The sequence below is a fragment of the Orcinus orca genome, chromosome 6 (genome assembly GCF_937001465.1).
Source record: "Orcinus orca chromosome 6, mOrcOrc1.1, whole genome shotgun sequence".
NCBI lineage: Eukaryota > Metazoa > Chordata > Mammalia > Artiodactyla > Delphinidae > Orcinus > Orcinus orca.
Window position 1 is genome coordinate 100,234,300 of NC_064564.1, and position 18,518 is coordinate 100,252,817.

The 18,518-nt window shown below is 39.7% G+C and overlaps 1 protein-coding gene across 5 annotated transcripts in view; it reads right to left on the bottom strand.

Moving 5' to 3' along the window:
• Window positions 1-18,518, bottom strand: part of FKBP15 (FKBP prolyl isomerase family member 15) — a 54,256-nt gene that overhangs the window by 30,464 nt on the left and 5,274 nt on the right. For 4 of the 5 annotated variants that reach the window (XM_033427407.2, XM_033427406.2, XM_004269324.4 and 1 more), the window contains exons 2-9: window positions 15,041-15,156; window positions 9,774-9,858; window positions 9,255-9,324; window positions 6,953-7,027; window positions 6,378-6,476; window positions 4,458-4,607; window positions 3,281-3,349; window positions 1,831-1,977 (exon numbers count right to left, since the gene is read on the bottom strand). In XM_033427407.2, the coding sequence (XP_033283298.1) occupies window positions 1,831-1,977; window positions 3,281-3,349; window positions 4,458-4,607; window positions 6,378-6,476; window positions 6,953-7,027; window positions 9,255-9,324; window positions 9,774-9,858; window positions 15,041-15,156 (811 nt within the window). The remainder of the gene's footprint in view (window positions 1-1,830; window positions 1,978-3,280; window positions 3,350-4,457; window positions 4,608-6,377; window positions 6,477-6,952; window positions 7,028-9,254; window positions 9,325-9,773; window positions 9,859-15,040; window positions 15,157-18,518) is intronic. The other variant, XM_033427408.2, reaches the window with a different exon arrangement.

Below are 18,518 nucleotides of genomic sequence, written 5' to 3' on the forward strand. Positions count from 1 at the left end.
CTAGGCCACCAGGGAACTCCCCCAGCCTTGTCAGTTTAATAATCAATTTGTAACTCTTTGATTATTGGTAAAATAGGGTATTTTTTTCTTATGTTTACAAAATGTCAGTCTTAATGGATTCAAAATGGTTTGTTATCTATTACCACCCCTGACTTCCTCAAACTCAAAGGAAAATTGAGAAAGAATATAAAAGCTGTGAAAAAGGCAGCTGGAAGCACATCAGTCAAAGAGGACTGGAATGCCCACCAGAGATAAGGGTGTCCAATTAGGAAAGAGTCATTAATAAAAAATGCATATCCTGGGCTTCCCCAGTGGCGCAGTGGTTGAGAGTCCGCCTGCCGATGCAGGGGACACGGGTTCGTGCCCTGGTCCGGGAAGATCCCACGTGCCGTGGAGCGGCTAGGTCTGTGAGCCATGGCTGCTGAGCCTGCGCGTCCGGAGCCTGTGCTCTGCAATGGGAGAGGCCACAACAGTGAGAGGCCCACGTACCGCAAAAACAAACAAATAAAAAAATGCATATCCTTTGTTGCAGCAGGAATAGAGGAATAATCACCACAATGAGGATGGTCATAATATTTATTTGCATTGTACTTTATAGTTTATAGTCACAAACATTATCACATTCAGACTTAATAATCACAGTATAAAGCAGAGTCTTTTTTTTTGGTGGTGGGGGAGGGGGAACATTAATTAACCTCAATTTGTTAAAACTTTATTATAGAAATTATTATTGATAAAATTTTTAAATGGTACAAAGGGTAGAATGTAAAAAAGTAGAAGTTTCTGAACTCCATTTCCATTCTCCAGAGAAAATCATTGCATTTCTTTTAATGCCTCCAGAAATTTTATATGAATATATGGGCATATACATATATTCATTTGTATACACACAGACACACAGACACACAAACACAAGATCATACTACCATACTGTTTTTTGTTTGTTTGTTTGTTTTAATTTATTTTTGGCTACATCGGGTCTTAGTTGCAGCATGCAGGATCTTCATCGAGGCATGCGGGATCTTTCGCTGAGAGGCGCAGGCTCTTTGTTGTGGTGCACAGTCTTCTCCCTAGTCGTGGTGTGTGGGTTTTCTCTAGTTGTGGAGTGCGGGTTCCAGGGTGCGTGGGCTCTGTAGTTTGCGGCACGCGGGCTCTCTCGTGGTGCGGGAGCTCAGTAGTTGTGGCACACGGGCTTAGTTGCCCCGTGGCATGTGGGATCTTAGTTCCCTGACCAGGGATCGAACCCGCATCCCCTGCATCGTAAGGCGGATTCGTTACCACTGGACCACCAGGGAAGTCCCCCCATACTGTTTAGCAACTTGCTTCTTTCACTTAAAAACAGATTTTGGATATTCTTTAAGAACTACATAGAAGTCCACTCTATGAAGAACCATAATTTAACCAGTCTCATAATAATAGACACTTAAGCTGTTTCCAGTTTTTTACTATCACAAACAATGTGGCAGAGGGAGGAAACTATGTATCTAATTCTATTTATCTATCTATATATAGGTATCTTTGCACTCTTAAGTAAACATGTTGATAGCATACACTTGTAGCCATAGAATTACTAAATCAAAAGGTGTGAACATTGGGCAGGAATCACTATTTTACAGATAAAATAAAAAGGTTAGTGTAGAGAAGTGACTATGAATACAGAGCCAAGAAGGACATAAACCTTGGCCTTTAGATTCCAAAGCTGTTGTTATCTCCAACTATACCATTTCTACTTAAAAAAAAAAGATATCTTCAGAATTTTTTTCGACACATTGATTTATTCATTTTACTTAACTAGCAAAGAGGACTCATCAAACACAACATTTCACTCACCCGCCTAATCTCCACCTCGAACACCAGGATCGAGTCTGTTGATGGAGTCCATCCTATTACCGCTTCAGAGCCAGCAGCGCAGGCTGGCGGGATGATAAGCAACCGCTTCCCTCCTTTTCTCATGCCCACCATTCCATCCTCCCAGCTCTTTAGGAATCAGAGAAGAGGAAAAGCTCATCAGATACAAATCTTTTCATAAGACAAAACAAAGTACAGGACCATCGGGTTTATATTCCCCCCTCCCCACTAGTTATAAGAACATCTAGAATACTGCTTCTCAATTCACTTGTAAAAGACAGCATATCCAGGGCTGTATGAAATATACTTACCTTAGATGATGAGAGAAATTGGAACAGAAGAACGGCATTAAAATAGAAATAAAAGCTATCACTTATTAAACACATTTTTCTAAGTACTTTGCTAAGTGCTTTACTTCCATTATGTTGTTTAATCCCTAAAATAACTTCATAGGGTTAATAGCAATATCTCCATTTTACAGAAGAGAAAATTGAGGCTTAAAGAGGTTAAGTAGCCCAAGATCAGTTAGTAAATTGTTAAGCCAAGATTTCAACACTAGATGAGTCTAACTTTAAGGGTCATGCCCCAACTGCTATGATCTACAGGAAAAAGTTTCTAAGGGATTCTGGGAAAAGGAGTCATAAACAAAGCTATGGAGAAAACCATTCTGCCACATGGATAAATGAGTACTTTACAACGCATCAGTATGTCCTGACACAATGACACCCCACATGTGTAAAATACTCTTTTTTTTTTTTTAATATTTATTTATTTGGCTGCTCTAGGTCTTAGTTGCAGCACACGGGATCTTTCTTGCCACGTGCTGGATCTTTAGTTGCGGCATGCAGGCTCTTAGTTGCAGCTTGAGGGATCTAGTTCCCTGACCAGGGATTGAACCCAGGGCCCCTGCATTGGGAGTGTGGAGTCTTGACCACTGGACCACCAGCGAAGTCCCTAAAATACTCTTTACTTTATAAAATACTTCCACAGTTGCTAACGAAGAAATTCACAACATGAACCCAGGTCCTCAGACTCCAATCCCAGTGTTCCTCCTGCTATGTTGTACTTGCTTCCCACCATGATTTAAAGCATCCCAGACAGATCAGAATCACCCATTATGATACACTTCTAGAAGAAACAGTTTCACCTCTTTCTCAATTAGGTGATAGAAAGAATTTAATAGTTCCCTCAGAACCAAAGGATGAAAAATAAAATGTAGGGACTAGAGAAAAGAAATGTACCCTTCTTCAATATGTTGTCTCACAGGTAAAAATTTCCCAAATGTAGGTAACATAGCACATTTTTCTCTTCCTATTTTTTTAACCAAGCCTTTCCAGATTCTCCAAAAATATACCCAGGTTAGAAATTTTACAAAGTAAGCCCCCTGCAACTGATAAACCCATACATAAGAAGAACACAGTTAAGCCTTTACCTTGATGACTTTTCCTGATCCTAATTTCAGGCGAAGCAGCTTATCTTTGTTAGCAGTGGAGTCAAAAACCTGAAAGTTGATCAAAATAAACAAGATTAGCCAATTTCAAAAATAATAATAATCGTTATGATATTCAACTTAATACACACCAGCACAGTACTTCTGAAATAGGTAATGTCAAATAAACTGGAAAAATACTTCTTAAAAGACCTGAAAAGAAGAGACCACATCATGGCTAAAGGTGTTATCACACTGAATATCTCTGAGGCAAGGATTTTCCAGGTTTAGAAAAAAATAAACTTCTCCTACCAAGTGTTTAAAAATATTTTCATCTATAAAGAATTTTCAAATAAATTATCTCATTTGATGCCAACAGCCATCCTGCCAAGAAAGCAGGGTGAGCACCACTAAGCTCCATTCACAGGAAAAAAAATTAAGAGCTTAAATGACTCGACAAAGTCAAGTTAGGATAAAATTGGGACCTGAATCCACATTTTTTGGACTCATAGTCGAAAGCTCTTTCTATCACACCACACTACTTTTGAGGGCTTAATAATAAAAAAACAAAACAAGCCCAATCTATTCACAGTATCTAGTATAAGAAAAATGGAAAAGGGCTTCCCTGGTGGCACAGTGGTTGAGAGTCCACCTGCTGATGCAGGGGACACGGGTTCGTGCCCCGGTCCGGGAGGATCCCACGTGCTGTGGAGTGGCTGGGCCCGTGAGCCGTGGCCGCTGAGCCTGTGCGTCCGGAGCCTGTGCTCCACAGCGGGAGAGGCCACAACAGTGAGAGGCCCGCGTACCGTAAAAAAAGAAAAAACGAAAAACGGAGAAACAACTGTGACGAAAGTCTAAAAAGTTTTAAAACCTAATCCCGTAAGAATATATTCAAGTTTAAAACTGGTATAGGAAGAGACATACATATGAACAATTACCAAAAATGATACTTGCAAAACTGGTTTCCTTTCTCTAAGTAGAAGAGACATAGTGGCACTGAGCAGATTTTATACATTAGCATTCCATGGCTATGCCCCAAAAGCAGTTGTAGAGACTAAAGCAGGGCTCCTCAAAGATTTCTATTTGCCAAAAGCAGCAGTTCATAGTAATAACACCTTATATTTGAATAGCTCTCATGCTATTTAAATTACAAAAGAACTTGCAGGATACATTTTCTTACCTGGCCCAGTCCGTGATTCTGAAAGAGCCAGCTGGTATAGGCCACTTCCAAAGAATCTCCAACTTCTACAGCAGGGCCTTCTACTACAATAAGGTCCTGTGACAGCACTGAATCCAGGGAAGAGGTGCTGTTGCACTTGGCGATGCATACCTGTGTGATGAAATCAAAGCAGCATAAACTTAGTTTAAGCTCAGTAAGTACTCACTCAGTTATTGCTAATGTTCTTTTCCAAACAGTGGCACCCACTAGCAAAACAGATTACATGTTCAGAAGTAAACCATTCCAAAGTCAGTAATCTCGCCAGGAATCAAAGTGCCTAAGAAGTATGGTTTTGGAGTCATACTGTCTGGGTACAGATCTGGGCACTGTCACTTATTAACTTGTGACCTCAGCCAAATAACTTAACTGCTGTGAACCTTATTTCAGAGGTTTTTTTTGTAAGATGGAGATAAAAGCTTTGCATATTTCCTAGGGTAGTTATGAAGACTGAGCTAATACAAGTAGAGTACTTGGCACAGTGCCTGGCAAATAACAGTAAGTACACAACAAACATTAGCTATCATTACTATATTGATTTACTGCTTCAGTGTTTGGGAACCTGTGAAAGCTAGGGGAGCCGCTAAAAAATTTCAAAATGCATTTCTAAAGACAATAAAATAAAGGCCCTTTACAAAACCATGCTGTATTCCCAGAATTCATATCTCTACCACCTACAGATTTACCCATATTGCCTTAGCACAGATTCTAGGCAAGGAATTCAGATACATCTTTATGAATAATTTTTCTATAGTCAATGTTTAAACATAGTATACCTTAGAAACTTGCTACTCATTTTCTTTAAAAAAGTTTCATTATCGCAATCACATAAACGATAACTAAAACAATGAGAAGTCATTTTTTATCAAGCAAATAAGACTAAGAAGGAAAAAAGATAGTAATTCTCAATGCTGGCAAAGGCATAGTGAGAGAATGACAGGGATGTAAAATTGTACAATCTCTCTGAAAAGCAGTGTGCCAAAGTGTATACAGAACCTAAAAATATATGAACCCTTTGATTCAATCTTTCACTTCTTCTAGCCTAAAAAATAATCAGAGGGAAAAAAAAAGATTTGCATACAAATCTGTATAGCAAAGATGCTCACTACAGTATCATTTATCTCAGAGACTGAAAATAATCTAACTGCCTAAAAGTAAGGGAATGATTAAATAAATTAAGGAACATTCATGTTATGCAGCTTTCAAAAATGTTTCTAAATAATTTTTCATGAGGTGGGGAAAGACGCATTTTACATCATTAAATAAAATAAGCAAGAGCTCTTAAAGGGCTATAACTACTTATGTAACTCATGAATAGAAAAAAATGAAACATTAACAGTGATTACTTTGGGTAGTAAGATTATGAATGATTTTTTTAAAAAAATGCTTTTCTAAATTTTCTATAATGACCATGAAATAACTTTAAAAAATTCTCTTGAAACACTACTTTAAAAAGATAGTTGTGGGCTTCCCTGGTGGTGCAGTGGTTGAGAGTCCGCCTGCCGATGCAGGGGACACGGGTTCGTGCCCCGGTCCGGGAAGATCGCACATGCCGCGGAGCGGCTGGGCCCGTTAGCCACGGCCGCTGAGCCTGCGCGTCCAGAGCCTGTGCTCCGCAATGGGAGAGGCCACAACAGTTAGAGGCCCGCGTACAGCAAAAAAAAAAAAAAAAAAAAAAGGAGTTGTGTTTATTCCTTAAGATAATTTATGAAGTGGAAAGTGTTTTAAAGATTAAGTTTACATTTAGCCTTTTTTTCTCCTTAAAGTCTCATTTTCAAGCAATTTCAATAAGTATTCTTATTATTTCCCTAAAATACAGTAAGCTCAACTGATGAATTTAGTGGGTTTTTTAATGCTTGTCACTAAAAAATATATAGATATTACCTGTTTATTGAACTCCACAGCAGCCTTTTCAGACTCAAACATGATGGACCAGTTTTGTCTCTGATCATCATAAAAGGTGCTATAGTTATTGGGCCGAACCTGGGGAAAGGAGAAATGTTGGCATAACTCAACTGCAGGCAGCGTAGCAGATAAATCTGGCTGCCTAAGCTCATGTAGAAGGGCCTTGACTCAGGTGGACCCAAAGAGAGCTATCAGGGAACTTTCTTCTTCCCTCCCACCCTCCACCAATCACCCCTTAGTCCACATTCCCAGAAGGCAGCCAAGAGACCTTTCCAAGAGGCTCTGTTAAGATATCCACTCTGGGGAATTCCCTGGCAGTTCAGTGGTTAGGACTTGGTGCTCTCACTGCTGAGGCCCCGGGTTTAATCCCTGGTCGGGGAACTAAGATCCCCGCAAGCCACAAAGCACAGCCAAAAAAAGGAAAAAAAAAAAAGCTATCCACTCTGCTCTCCAGAGCGGAAGTAGTGGATCTAGTTCCCACCAGGTATGCACAGATCAATCTCTCCTATAAACCAATCCCAAAGGATTGATGATTCCAATACAGGAAGCCTTACCATTAGCTCAAAGTTCAGATGAATCCTGGCAACAGTAACTGGCTGTTGCTGACTGATATAAAGAAGAATCCTATACTGTACTCAAGCAAAGATGGGCAGGAAAAAAAGAGAGAACAGAAATTAAAAGGCAATACAAAATCAGCAGTAAGATGTCAGGAGTCAGGCTTCATATAGGCATAAAACTCAAAACTCAGTTCATCCCTTAAAGCTTAAAGTTTAACTTACATCTTCTCACCATCCACTTTAATCTCTTCTCATTTTGATCCTACTCTTTAACTATAGTTAGCTATGTCTTTATTTTGTTGGTGTTTTTATTTGTATGAGGGGTGACTACGAGATATACAAACGGCCAACAGGTACATGAAAAGATGTTCAACATCATTAGGCATTAGGATAATGCAAATTAAAACCACTATAAGGTACCACTTCACACTTATTAGAATGGCTATTAAAAAGAAGGAAAAATAATAAAGTGTTGGCAGGGTAGTAGAGAAACTGGAACCCTCATATATTGCTTGTGGGAATGTAAAACAGTATGGATGCTGTAGAAACAGTCTGGCAGTTCCTCAAAAAGCTAAACAAGGAATTACCATATGACACAGAAATTTCACTCCTAGTATACATGCCAAAGAACTGAAAACAGGGACTCAAACATACACTTATACGTCAATGTTCACTACCTGTTATTCACAATAGTCAAAAGGTGGAAACAACCAAGTGTCCAAATGATGGATGGATAAATAAAATGTGTTATATACACACAATAGAATATTATATAGCCATAAAAAATAATGAAGTTCTGATACATGCTACAACATGGATGAATCTTGAGAAAACATTCTGCTAAGTGAAATAAGCCAGACAAACACTGTATGATTCCACTTATATGAAATACCTGGGGTAGGCAAATTCATAGAGACAGAAAGTAGATTAGAGGTTACCAGGGAGTAAGGGAAGGGGGATGGGGAGTTATTGCTTCGTGATTACAGATTTTCTGTTTGGGGTGACAAAAAAATGGAAATAGTGGTGATGGTTGCTCAATACTGTGAATGTAATTTATGCAACTGAACTGTACACTTAAAAATGGTTAAAATGGCAAATTTTATGTCTCCTATATATTTACTACACACACAAATACACACACACACACACACAAATTAAAATTCAACCCCAGAAGGGAGGGAGGGACTGACTATGGGGGCTCATATACAATCTTGCACCAGAAAGGACTTTCTTTACCCTATGTGAAGCAGATAGAGTGAGGAGCTAATCTTATAGACTGAGCTGGTCAGGAAAGGATCACAGATTTATTAAGAGCTGGTCCATTTCTGGTTGTCCCTACTCTTGAGCACTATCTTCGTAAGCTTTTGATTAAGAGTCTGGAAGGTCTCTGACTCCTCAGTCTTGACTTTTCTGCCCATCAGAGATTCTGAGCTGAGATTCTTTAGCCTCCTCCCCATGAAGTTCAAAATCTAGCACATGTATTGAGAGGAAGGTTGTTGCTTTCCCACCCTACAGTAGGATTTTATCTCCTATGCCCCACAAGATTGCAGAAGTTTCCCTCTGCCTTTCTGGCACAGCCCTTGGACTTCCACACCACCCCCAAACTCATTAAATGTCCCACGGGCGCGTGGGCTTCAGTAGTTGTGGCGCGCGGGCTAAGTAGTGGTGGCGCATGGGCTTAGTTGCTCCACGGCATGTGGGATCTTCCCGGACCAGGGCTTGAACCCATGTCCCCTGCATTGGCAGGCGGATTCTTAACCACTGAGCCACCAGGGAAGCCCTCTATTATTTCTTATGCATATTTCAACAATGTTCAAAACCTTCTGGAGCAGAATTTGAAGCTAGATACAACCCACAAAAGGAAATCAGTCTCCACACTTCTATCCACATCTTTTTGACTCAAACCAATATTTTGCTGTGTGATCGACTACCCAACTCATCAAACTTTCAAAGGATAAACGGTGGTCATGCTCTAAGTGGTACACTAAATGTTGTTCACTACCTAAAGAAAGGATGTCCTCGGTAAACGGTTTACTCTGAAACTCTCCAAATTCTTAAGCTAGATCCATTTCACAAAGGTCAAACTTACTGACTTTGAGCAGTTGAATTTGTTTTAATACACAACAGTAAGCAAAATGTGACTATAAATATTATTATATATCTAACATTAAAAATTCACGTTCAGTACAATCAATCTAATCCTCTGATATGTAAGACATCAGACAAGTCCCGATAAAAACCGGCTCACTGATATAATTTGGGACACGTGAATATACATGAGACGAGGAGGCAATCTTACCTCTCTGGCTGTGTGATTTCCCAGGACTGCAGCACCAAATTTGCCCTGCTTTACATATTGACCATTTGTGCTATAGAAGCAAGAAAAACAGGTATTAATACTTCCTTCAACTAAGTAGAACCAGCTTTCTTTTCTGCCATATAAAGTGGGGAATCTAGTCATTCAGCCTCTAGATAGGGACAGAGGTGAGTAGTTTATAATTTAAAGCTCATATACAACTTCTTTACTCTTTAAACATCTACTATTCATGATATCTCAGTGGTGTGGCTTTCTTTGAGAGCTTAAAAAGGCAGTTGTTGAGGGTATAAGCAGTTCCTAGAGAAAGTACACAAGATAATGGCTCTTCAAAGTTTTGTGTGCAAAATTCTCCAAATGAAACATTAAAAAGCATTACTGATACTTTGTCTATGGCAGGACTGAGTAGCCATTTTGCAATGAACAGAAAGGCTTACTGCAAAACGCAGGAGCTTAACCCACACCCCCACCAACTTTATAAAGTGTTCCTTCTCAGCTACTTACTAGCGATATGCATGGACTGCTGTTGCAACCAATACTGTGGAAGTGCCTGTTGTGGTGGGTGCTGTTTTTGGTGTCGCCTGATTTCCTGAAGACGAAGACATAAGGCAGAAAACAAAGTTGTCATTCATTTCTTGCTTGAAACTGATTTTTAACCCTTAAAGCAGCTTCAAAATTCTTCTTTAACCTTGTAGTTAGTGTTACAATGCTTTCATGACCATTGTCCTCATTTGATCCACAAAATGGCCCTATGGCCGTGTCTGGGGATGAGGAAACTGAGGCTCTAAGCCCCCAAGTGCCTTACACGATGACAGCAGCAAGCCTAGGACTAGAACCCAGGATTCTGGCTCCACTCCAAACAAGTCTTTGGGCTGGACGAGAAGCACTGTCTAGAAAACAAGGTCACATTCCATCTTCCTTTTCTCCTTCCAATATTTTGACAGCTTTAATAAATAAAAATGAAGTTGTTTCCCCTTCCCTTACTTCTGGGGTAGAAAACTTATGATATTAAGATTATATCCATTACTTTACTTTTATAGTGGTATAAAGTAACACTAACATTTAAAAATAGTGTATTTAGAGTAAATAACATATTCACACTCACCACATGAATCTGTTGAGAACACAAGCATGGCCATAGCAACCAAGAACTTATTTTCAAAAGTATCCTTGTTTGATTCCTTTTGTGGTTATTAAAAACAAGACAACAGGCCCAAAATGGAGTCACTTAGGCTAAGACCCACCCCACCAAACAGAGATTCAACATAATTACAGTTTTGGCTCTCCCAGAAATGGAATCTTAAACCAGAATGATCTGATCAGCACTAATTAGGTAATCTGTTTGATAGACCTCTGCTATCCCCTAAAGGAAAGTAACCTTGTAATAAGCAACCCACTTTTTTGCCTAGTGTTACACTAGACTCCCCCTTCTGCCTGGTTCCTGCTCCCTTCTGCCTATAAAGGACTTTCATTTTGTCAGAGCCCCTATCTACTAGATTGGATGCTTCTCAATTCATGAATCACTGAATACAGCCAATAAGATCTTTAAAATTTACTCAGTTGAATTTTGTTAACAGTACTGAAATACCTTTTCCTGGTTATAGAGTACATGTACAACTGTAGAAAACTTAGCAAATACAGAAACATGTAAAAAAATGACCTATAATCTCACCACCCAAAAATAAACATTAATAATATGATGTATTTATTCCTAGTCCTTTTTCTATACACATAAACTTTCCAGCTTTTTCATCTTTTTTTAAAGAAAATTAATGATTTGACAATCTCCTTTTTTCACTTAGTGTAGGCATTTCCTTATACTTTTCAAAACAGTCTCCAAAACACAAAATAGTCCTAAAAACACTTTTTGATGGTTAAATACTATGTTGACTCTACTAGAATTCATCCAACTTCCTATTGTTTGACATTTCTTTGGGCTGTTTCCAATTTTTCTCTATGATAAATAACACTATGATGAGCGTCCTTAAAATGCACATTTTTGCATGTACCTCTAATTACTTTCTTAGAATTAATTCCCAAAAATGGAATTATGGCATGCAAGAGTGTGAAAATTTTTAAGGTTTTGTTACAACCTGCCCAAATGCCCTTGAGAAATGCCATTACCAGTTTACACTCCCACCAGCAGTATGGGTAGGCCAGCTTTGCATCCCTGACAGCAAGGGGAGATAATCTTTCTAAATCTTTACCAATGGGATACGGGTGGCATTAGGGAAAGGGGAATGCCACCTCACTGTTGTTTTCATTTGCATTTATTGATTACAGGGAAGGAGAAATTTAACATTTTCTATAGATTTGTATTGGCCATTTACTTTGTTTTATTTTGATGAATTGCCCATTTTATGTTGTTGGCTTATTTTCCTAGTCTGGGTTGTTCTTGTTTTCCTTATTCTTTTGTAAAAACCTACAACATAGTTTTAAATTCAATCAGTACTTTACAGTTGTATGTAATGCTACAATAAAACTTTTCTCCTGAGAAGCAGTGAATACCAAAAAACGGAGGAACTAAGGCCTCAGTTATCAGGCCAAGTCTGAAACACAGAAAAATTACTGTCTCCCCAAGGTCAGCCTAGCATCCTCCTTCAGGTTAGTTTCAACTTTTCCCAGTACACTCTCATCTCCCTACTTAACACCCCTGTTCATGGATTTGCTAGAGGGATAAGTGAGTCAGATGCCACAATCATGTGATCTTCTCATTGGTTAAACACGTCTTCCTCTCGGAAATCAGTATTGTACAGATTCTTGAATTCCCCGCTCATGAGGACTGCTTTTAATATGTATTTTCAAATCTTTTTTTTTTTCCCAAGGAAAGTTTTCTTGAATTATAGTTTTAGGTGCCTGTTTCCCCCCCCTATTTTTTTTTAAAAATTCTTCAGGGAATATACATATGTATATTCCACACGTTGGAAGTTGTTTGCTATCTTCAATATTGGTCACTTTCCTTTCAAAACTTTTTATCTCTTAAATTTTTTAATTCTTATTTTAAAAACATCCTCCTGTTAACCTTCTATTTCTCTTAAGGCATAATCTGTTGTGTTTATTCATTCTTGTGTTCCTTCTAGTTTAGTCTTCATTTCTGAAATAATTTTTCTGACATCTCTAATTCTTGCCTAAGTCCTGTCACTTACTTCTGAGATTTTAAAATTCTCACTTATGTTCTCATTTCATGTCTTATGTTATTTTCTTAATGGTAATAGGTGGTTTTAGTTTTGATCTATTCAGTAAGAAACATTCTCACAGAGTAGAGCTCTCACTGTAGGGATACTATTCTGCTCCTTGCTCTTATAACTTTGCATGGAGTTTGACTCTGATACTTTTTTATTGTTCATTTTTATGTGAAATTTGCTTTTCTGAACTTTTAGACAGAGGCATGGCTCAGGGTGGCTTTCCTAACTTCATGGAACTCACTGTTCTGTTGGATACAGAGTTCAAAAAAGCGGGAAGAATGGGCTTCCTCCTGAGACTTCCTGATTCTATTCTAGGGCTACTTTTTTTTTTTTTTTTTTTTGGCGGTACACGGGCCTCTCACTGCTGGGGCCTCTCCCGTTGCGGAGCACAGGCTCCGGACACGCAGGCTCAGCAGCCATGGCTCACGGGCCCAGCCGCTCCGCGGCACGTGGGATCCTCCCGGACCGGGGCACGAACCCGTGTCTCTTGCATCGTCAGGCGGACTCTCAACCACTGCGCCACCAGGGAAGCCCTCTAGAGCTACTTTTATCTGGATCTTTTCTTCTTCACTTTCAATATCCCTATCCTCCTTCATTTTAATTCCACTCTCAGCAGGTCCTACTCAGGGTGGGGACCTCTCCTGGAAGGTCACCATAGTGGATGAGTTTCAACACTTCATAGGAGCAAGACTGCTCCTGTTCTAGTCACCATCATCAACCCCTTGTACTTACCCATAACTAAAATGGGCAAAATGCTTTGCAGTTCCAGCTTGGCCTGCCACATTTCCCATGAACACCTGTTGGCCACTTTGGGTTCGCCCATTCTCAGATTCAAATATTCTCCCATTGCTTCCTTGTTTTCTCCCATGCAAATGTTGATACCATGGAAGCCTTGTGTTCATACCTGCTTGTATTGGGGGGGTTCATAAGGATACCTTTTCAATTGGTTTTATTGTAAATATTATCCAAGGTTTGTCCAGTTGCTCTGTTTTTCTAGAGATCTGAAGAGATTCAAGAACTATGCTGCAGCCACCTCCTTTCCCAAAAAGACTTGTTATATAAATACTCCTTGAACAGAGAGCGTCTCCTGTATTGCAAGTTTTTATTTTATTTGTAAATGCCTACATAAGACAGTAGTTTTAAGTTGAAATGCCTCTATAATTCCCCTTTAAAAGTATAATTAGTTCACAGTTGTTGTTTTCTAATTTTAAAAAGCAAGTTACTTCATTGGGTGGGGACTGAGATTGTTTGTTTTTATCCACATTCATTAATTCAACCACTTTAAACTGAGTTAGAAGTACACTGCTGAGAAGAGATGTGCCACAGGAAATGTAAAAGCATAGCCTACTAGATATCTGCCCAGGTTATGGCTTGGAGAACAGGGCCAGCAATCCACAGCAAAGCTGCCAAAAGTGACAGGTAAGACTTAGAGCAGGGGTCAGCAAACATTGTATGTAAAGGGCCAAACAGTAAATATTTTAGACTATGGGCCATACAGTATCTGTTGCAACTGTTCAACTCTAAATATCGTAACGACATCCTCAGTGTTGGCATTGTGCCTAGCATATAAAAGACATTCAATACTTTCTTCTTCATTCAACAAATATTTAATTTAATGTCCCTTACCACCTGTTCTGCTCTGGGCTATTTCTATCAGTCCCTCACTCCTCTTCAGATTCTTACACAAAGACAGCAAAGTGTAGAGGATGGTAGACAAGCTTTGGAGTGAGTCAGATCAGGGTTCAAATTTCAACTCTGTCACTTACTGCTGTATGACCTTAACCATGTGCCTAAACCTCTCTGAGCCTCTAAAATGGTGGTAGTCTCACCTATTTCACAGAATTGTTGTGAGAATTAAATAAGACAATCTAGGTGAAGCACCTGAGACCAAACACATAGGTTTTTTAGAAATATTAGTCCCCCCTTTTCTCCTTTCGTTCAACAAATTTTCATTCAATATGTCTTGTGTTCATCCTGATGAAATGTTCAGGGGATACAGCATTGAGCATCATTCTCTAGTTGGGAAAAATTCACTGTCAGCATATATCTAACCCACCCAGGTGAAAGATGGGAAAAGCAGCTCTTCCTTCTTGCCAAAATATTGGACGGTGCCTACGTAGAGCACCCTGGGCAAAGTTTTGGAGAGTGGTGTCCACATGGGGCAGAAGAGCTTGCCTGTGACCTTCCTCCATCAGTTTCCAAAAAACAGCATACTGGGACTTCCCTGGTGGTGCAGTGGCTAAGACTCTGCGCTCCCAATGCAGGGGGCCTGGGTTCAATCCCTGGCCAGGGAACTAGATCCCACATGCATGCGGCAACTAAGAGTTCGCATGCCACAACTAAGGAGCCCACATGCAACAACTAAAACCCGGCACAACCAAATAAATAAATTTAAAAAAAAAACAAAAAACAGCATACTACCTAGCCGCCAGAATTCAGGATCTCAGAGCTCAGAGCAGCATGCACCTCGCTGGTGGTGAGCTTGGCCAGACTGATCAAGGAGGGATGACCTGGCATGTCACTTTTAGAAGGCTGTTTATCATTGCAACTAACCTGTCAGGAGCCAATCCTAACCTCTTAACTTACCTGTTGGTGCTGTTCCCTGGCCTTTCTTAGGCTGCTTTGGGGCTGTGTAGTGGAAGAATTCATTTCCATGGCCAGCAGCTGCCTGATCCAGTCCGAAAAGAGAGGCCAATCTGGTACTGTTAGTAGAAAATGAAAATGACATTTCATTTGACATATCTCAAACCTGGAATCATTATAAAAGCTGCTCATGCTCCTACCTCGAACAAATACCTCCTTGACTATATATCCCACCACTCAGTAACAGAAGCGGCAACTAAGTCTCTTCGAAATCAAGATTGTATCTCTGATATGAACAGCATCAAATGACCTTGCCCATCCACAGGACTTTGGTCAAGGCATCTCTTCTTTCTGGACCTCAGTTTCTGCATCTGTAAATTAAGGTGATTAGTCCAGGTGCTCCCTATGGTCTCTTCAAACTGTACATTCTTGCCTTTAGCAGGTCATAGTTCCCTATTTTTCACTAGTTTATTACACTGAAGTAAAACTGTATTACAGGGAATTCCCTGGTGGTCCAGTGGTTAGGACTCCACGCTTTCAAAAAATAAAAAAGAAAGAAAGAAAGAAAATCACCACCTTTAAAAAAAAAAAACATATTACAAACTTACTGCATCAAACATAGTCCCATATATGATTTCATCTTTTATCTTTCACAGCAGAACCATTCTTTTATCATCCCTTGTGATGAATCTTATGCTCCAACTATTCCACTGAAACTGCTGTTACTAAAATCACCAACAACCTATTTGTTAATAAACAGTTTATCGGTCCTTATCTTATTTGGCTTTCATGCTGCCTTTTTACACTGTCAACTAACTTGTTCTTCTTTAAACAAACTCTTCTGATTTCTGTGGGGATACCTGCAGGGGTGCGAGGAGGGACCAGCCCAAATAAGACATCAATAAATGTTAATGGGATCCCTCTCTTATTGTCTTTCTATCTCTCTGGCTCCTCATTTAACTCCTTGGACTCTTCTACTATTGCCCAACCTTTAAATATCCATGTCCCCAAGATTTCATACTCACTCTCCCTTGGCAATCTAATTTATTTACCTTGATATCAGTGCTATCCAAATTCTGATGGTGCTCAAATCTGTATTCCTAGCCCAGAATTTGTTCCTGAGTGCAGACAACACAGATATCCCACAGGGAACATAAATGCAACATGTCCAAACCAGAACTCATATCTTCCAATGCCCAATGCCCAGAAAACCTGTTCTTACTGTTGTGCTCCCTCTCTTGATGAATGACATTTTGTGTCAGGATCCTCAAGACTGCCCCCAGGCTCAGTGATTTGCTAGAAGGACTCACTGGACTTACCATACAATTATAGCATAATGTATTTTTTATATATATATATATTTTTATATATATATATATATATATATATATATATACACACACACACACTCAGGGCTAAGGTCTATTACAAGGAAATGATACACACCAAAATCAGCAAAGGGAAAAGGCACACTGGAGCAAAGTCCAGAGGAAACCAGGAACAAAATTCCAAAAGTCCTCTTCCAGTGGAGTAACACAGGACATGTTACATTCCTCCAGCAATAAGTTGTAACAACATGTGAGAGTGGTCTGCCAGGAATGCTCATTAGACACTCAGTTCCCAAGGTTTTTTATTGTGGGTTAGTCATATAGAAACCTTCTAACGTGTACCAAAATTCTAGACTCCCAGAAGGAAGATAAGGTTCAGTAATAAACCATATCGTCTGTACAAACAGTGTAGGCACAGTGAGCCGCTCTTATCATTTGTGGAAAGCTTTAGTGTGGGGAACCGTTTACCAATCGAGTTTCCAGCTGCCAGCCAACCCTGTAAGCAAGACTCTCTAAGGATAACCGTCTCAGGTCTACTATGTTAACCCTTTTCTGCAAACATCCACAACCAAAACTGAAATCTGGGCATCAACCTTGACTTTTCTTTCCCCTGGTGTTCATGACCAATCCTCAAGTCCATTTGATCTTACTTGCTATTTCTCGAACTCGTTCACTTCTCCCCAGCCTCACTGACACTTCCCTACTTCAGACCACCATCACATCTACAGAGCTTGAATTCCTGCAGCCACCTCCTGTCTCATCTCCCTACCCTGGTCGTGTCTGCTTCTTATCCATCCTTCCCACTGCACCCACAGTGACCTTTCTCAAAACCAAATTTGACCAAGTCTCTTTCCTCCTTAAAACTCTCAATGACACCTCAATATTACCAAGATAGAAGTCCAAACTCCATAAGACAGTTTTACAAGCCCCTTCAAGACCGCACCTCTCCTTACCTCCCCAGCTTCCTATCTGACCATTTCTCATCTCCAACTGCATGCTACAGTCACACTGTGGAACTTCTAATTTCTCATATAAGGCAAGATCTTTCTAATCTCCAGCTTCTGGATATGCTGTTCTCTCTGCCTGAAACATTCTTCCCCTGGAAGCTGACCCTTAATCTCAAAGTCTAGGTTAGGTGATCTTCCTTGGGGCTCCCACAGAACTCTATACTTCATTCATTCAAGAAATATGCATCAGGGCTTCCCTGGTGGCGCAGTGGTTGAGAGTCCGCCTGCCGAAGCAGGGGACACGGGTTCGTGCCCCAGTCTGGGAAGATCCCACGTGCCGCGGAGCGGCTGGGCCCGTGAGCCATGGCCGCTGAGCCTGCGCGTCCGGAGCCTGTGCTCTGCAACGGGAGAGGCCACAACAGTGAGAGGCCCGCGTACCGCAAAAAAAAAAAAAAAAGAAAGAAAAGAAATATGCATCAGACACTGTGTTAAGTGCTGGGTATACATTGGTGAGCAAAACTCAGTTCTGTTTTCAAGTAGCTTATATACTCTAACAAGGGAATTAGGTATATACTATATAATTGCAAACTATAACATGAGATATATAACAAACAGCTGTTATATGGAGTTACACTCCATAGAGATTAATAAAACTTATTCAGTCTTTATCATCTAACATGGTAATTGGTTACTATTAAATACTGAAACATCCCAACAACTTTTTTTGGTCTTTTTTCCCTGATAATTTTAATGTATAATACATACTAGCATTTTGCAAAATAAATTTAATATGATTTGAAACTATTACCTTGTATTCTCAAGGTAGTGTTGAGTTTCCTGTAAATGGGGCCAACAATGTCTACTTTAAAGGACTAAGAGGTTTAAATGATATTGCAATTATAGAGAGCAGTGCTGGCCTACATTAAGACATAAACAAATGCTAATGAAATTTAGAAAAGACCAAGAGTTCTCCTTTTACCCAGGGCAATCTGAGCAGATTCCCTAAAAGAATAAGATTCTAGGAAGTTGAACAATGCCTTTAACCTCCTGAAAAATTTGCAAAGCTTAGAACCTAGTTAAGATTAACAAATTATGCACAAATCATTGATAAGAAAGAATGTCCTTGGTAGCTTCAGTAAACTATGGGTACTGGATTTGCTTTTTTAATTTTGCAGGTGCGTTTTATTTTTTTTAATGTAAAGACAA